This window comes from Priapulus caudatus, unplaced genomic scaffold, assembly GCF_000485595.1.
Source record: "Priapulus caudatus unplaced genomic scaffold, Priapulus_caudatus-5.0.1 Scaffold313, whole genome shotgun sequence".
NCBI lineage: Eukaryota > Metazoa > Priapulida > Priapulimorpha > Priapulimorphida > Priapulidae > Priapulus > Priapulus caudatus.
The window spans coordinates 27,403-31,261 of record NW_014577374.1 but is presented as its reverse complement, the minus strand read 5'-3'; the positions used below and the strand labels follow the sequence as shown (position 1 = coordinate 31,261).

General features: G+C 43.8%; 2 protein-coding genes across 2 annotated transcripts in view; both read right to left on the bottom strand.

The window, feature by feature from the left end:
- Positions 1-1,328: 1,328 nt before the first annotated feature.
- On the bottom strand, positions 1,329-3,499 carry LOC106808908 (solute carrier organic anion transporter family member 1B1-like). The gene is made up of 3 exons (XM_014811823.1): positions 3,481-3,499; positions 2,928-3,036; positions 1,329-2,072 (listed from the first exon to the last, which is right to left on the bottom strand). Exons 1-3 carry the CDS (start codon positions 3,497-3,499, stop codon positions 1,910-1,912), a joined length of 291 nt encoding a protein of 96 aa, XP_014667309.1. The 3' UTR covers positions 1,329-1,909.
- Positions 3,496-3,859, bottom strand: part of LOC106808907 (solute carrier organic anion transporter family member 3A1-like) — a 5,006-nt gene continuing 4,642 nt past the window's right edge. Inside the window, exon 8 of the mRNA XM_014811822.1 lies at positions 3,496-3,517. Coding sequence (XP_014667308.1) covers positions 3,496-3,517 — 22 coding nt within the window. The remainder of the gene's footprint in view (positions 3,518-3,859) is intronic.

Here is a 3,859-nt window from a genome sequence, read left to right as displayed (position 1 = left end):
GTGCTAACCATTATAACCAAACAAAAGCAATTAGGTTAAACGTAAATAAATTTATTCGCACTGTCTTTAACGATTTAACATTAACTAACAACATATACCAATAGTAAATAGGATTTACATATTATGCTAATGTAACATTATAGTCAGGAGGGGGCCTCGCAGCTTATTGGATACGTCATACACTGAACTATAACAATTTGTTATAGTTCAGTGACGTTATAGTGTAATGCATTTACGACGTCATCATCGTCATCGTCGTCGACGTTCACGTCGTAATTGTAGTCATCGCTGTCATTATCGTCGAGATTATTGTAGTCAGCATCGTCGTCATCGTTGTCATCGTCGTCACCGTCATCATTGTCGTCACCGGCGTCGTCGTCGTCATAAGCATCATCATCATCATTACCATCATCATCATCATCATCATCAACATCCTCCTCCTCCTCCTCATCATCATCATCATCAACATCGTCATTGTCATCGTCATCATCATCGTCGTCGTCTTGATCATCGTCGTCATTGTTAGCGAGGTTAGGTAGGGCAAGAGATCGCGCTTTCCTGCATCAGTAGCAGTACGCCTGGTGTACGTAATGCACTTACTTTTCTACAGAATATGTGATCCTCAATGCATGTCTTGAAGATGTCAATTGCCAACCTCTTGATGTCTCGTCAATGTACCACAGCAAACATATAGTAATAAAGTAACATCGTGTACTACAAAAGTATACATATACAATAACACTGTGTACTATACCGGTGTACATTCACACGCATATTGTGTAATATAATAATGTATAACAACAATAATGCAGTATACGATAACAGTGTAGATGTCCAATAATGCAGTATACGATAACAGTGTAGATGCACATTATACCAAGAGTACATAATAGAAGATCCTATACATCCTATATAGATCCTATAGATCCTATAGATCCTATACATCCTATAGATCCTATACATCCTATTATGTACCCTTGATTATACACAATATTATAATAATTTACATGTACAGTAATACCGCATACTATAACAGTGTAAATGTACATAATATATCGTGTACTATAATAGTGTAAATGTACATAATACCGTGTACTATAACAGTATGCATGTACAATAATACAGCGCGCGTGTTTCGCGTTGCACGCGCAGCTGCAAGACATCCTACCCATCTGTCACGAATGTACGTATAAATGCAATTGAGCAATCTATTGCGCAGATGTACGTATAGATGCAATGGGAAAATTTATTCAACAAAACCATGGACACATGCAATTGAACAAACGATTTGCACGTATTTGCACGTATTTATACGTATTTATACGTATTTATACGTATTTATACGTATTTATACGTATTTATACGTATTTATACGCAGGCCACGTAGTCTGCATCGCCACGGCTACGCTGTTTTTCGTCCATTCTGTCCTGACGCCTTTGCGCCAAGTAGTAAGGTAGTAGTAGCATTACCAACGGACTCGTGATCAACGTGATTGTGTGAAGAGAAGTATTGGAACCGGCAATAGGTGACAGACAAGGACCGGCACGCCAGTATTAGAATCGGCAAGGATGACGCGACGCCTACGGACTCCGAGCTGAGCGGACCGGCCAGGTCAAAGCGACACAATCACAGTACAGCAGACGCATGTGAATTTATGGGCTTCCTATCACGTCAAAGCCGCATTGCAGCGATTAGCGCTATAGCTTGCCGTCGCTCTCACGCTCTCCCGCCGTCGGCCACGCGGTTATGGCGCCAGTCGACACCAGGTGGCGCTAGTCGCCTCGTTAACACGTCCGCGGGGAGGCGCGACCGTAGACTTCCCACACGCGACCGAGGAATAACGCACGCGCGCGCCACCAGGGGGCAGCACCATCGACGTCGTCGTTGTCGCCGGCGGTAGAAAGCGACTCAGGTCGCATCGTCGTCGACGTCGTCCGCGGCGCCATCTGGCGGTGGTTTTCGGCGTGATTCTTGCACGGGGGTGCGGCAGAGACAGAAGGCGGTGAGATAGAGCAAACAGGAACCCAGCTTCACGACGGTGACCAGGCCGTGGATGGTCAGCCGGAACTTCCTGTTAGAGGTCACGGGGGAAACAAGGGGTCACTACGGCATCCATTCATTTGTTGTTACATAATTATTATTATTATATATATATATATATATATATGTATATAAATTTAATTATGTATATATATATAAGAATAATCAAAAGTAAGAATGATTTGTTTATGTTACATCCTGATATATATGATCAAAATACTGCCTGATTGCGAGGGCAATATCGAGAGTTTTGTGGACCGTGAAAATCAGTGCTCTTAGGGAATATTGATTTCCGAGGTATCTCTATATAAATTGATGTAAACTAGTTTAATTCCTAATATCTTAGGATATATAATAAAACGCATTACAGACAGATGTATTAAACAGCCATCTGATTTGGTATGTCACCAGACATCTCATTATATATTTTACTAGACATCTCACTAGATATTTCACCAGACATCCCACTAGATATTTCACCAGACATCCCACTAGATATTTCACCAGATATTACACTAGATATTTCACCAGGTATGTCACCAGGCATATCACCAGGTATGTCACCAGGTATGTCACCAAGTATGTCCCAGGTATGTCACCAGGTATATCACCAGGTATGTCACCAGGTATATCACCAGGTATGTCACCAGGTATATCACCAGGTATATCACCAGGTATGTCACCAGGTATGTCACCAGGTATATCACCAGATATGTCACCAAGTATGTCACCAGGTATGTCACCAGGTATGTCACCAGGTATTGTATGTCACCAGGTATGTCACCAGGTATGTCACCAGGTATATCACCAGGTATATCATGTCTACATGTGTATACAGGTGTCTACAGGTGTCTACAGGTGTATACAGGTGTATGCGGATGCTTACCTGTGATCGTAGAGCAGGCAGGCACCGCGCCCCTCACATGAGTTGTGCTCCCACAGCGTGCAGGCCGCGTCCACGAGCGAGCCAGCGAGGATGGGGCCCGGGATGAACGCTACATGAAGTACAGGTAGCGACGTCAGACTCTATACCTGAGTCTAGCTCTCTCTCTCTTATTTTATTTGACTTGCTCTAGCTCTCTCTCTCTCTCTTACTCGATTTGTCTCGCTCTCTCTCTCTCTCTCTCTCTCTTTCTTTCTCTCTCTCTCTCTCTCTTACTCGATTTGACTCGCTCTCTCTCTCTCTCTCTCTCTATCTCTCTCTCTTACTCGATTTGTCCAGCTTTCTTTCTCTTTCTCTCTCGCTCTTACTCCAGTTGCCTTGCTGTCTTTCGCTCTCTCTCTCGCGCGCTCTTTCTGTCTTTCTTTCTCGCGCTCTCTCTATCTCTCTCGCTCGCTCCCCGCTATCTCATTCACTATCTCTTTCGCTTTCTCCCGCGCTCTCTAATTTCTTCTCTGTATCTGTCTCTTTCTTCGCTTTATCTTAATTTAGCTCTCACGAATGCTCTTTCTCCTCATTTCTCACGCTCACTTTCTCTGTCATCCTCTCTTTCTCACATGTGCTATAGATTTCTCTCTGTCTCCTTCTCATTCTGTCTACAACTCCTCTCTTTTTATCGCTCGCTCTTTCTCCTTCATTCACTCTCTCTCACTCTCTCTTCCCCTCTCTCTTTCTCTCTCTTTCTACTCTCTCCCTCACACTCTCTCTTTCTCTCTCTCCTCCTACTCTCTCCCTCACATTCTCTCTTTCTCTCTCTCTTCCTACTCTCTCCCTCACACTCTCTCTTTCTGTCTCTCCTCCTACTCTCTCCCTCACACTCTCTCTTCTCTCTCTCCTCCTCTCTCTCCTCACACTCTCTCTTCTCTCTCTCTCTCTCT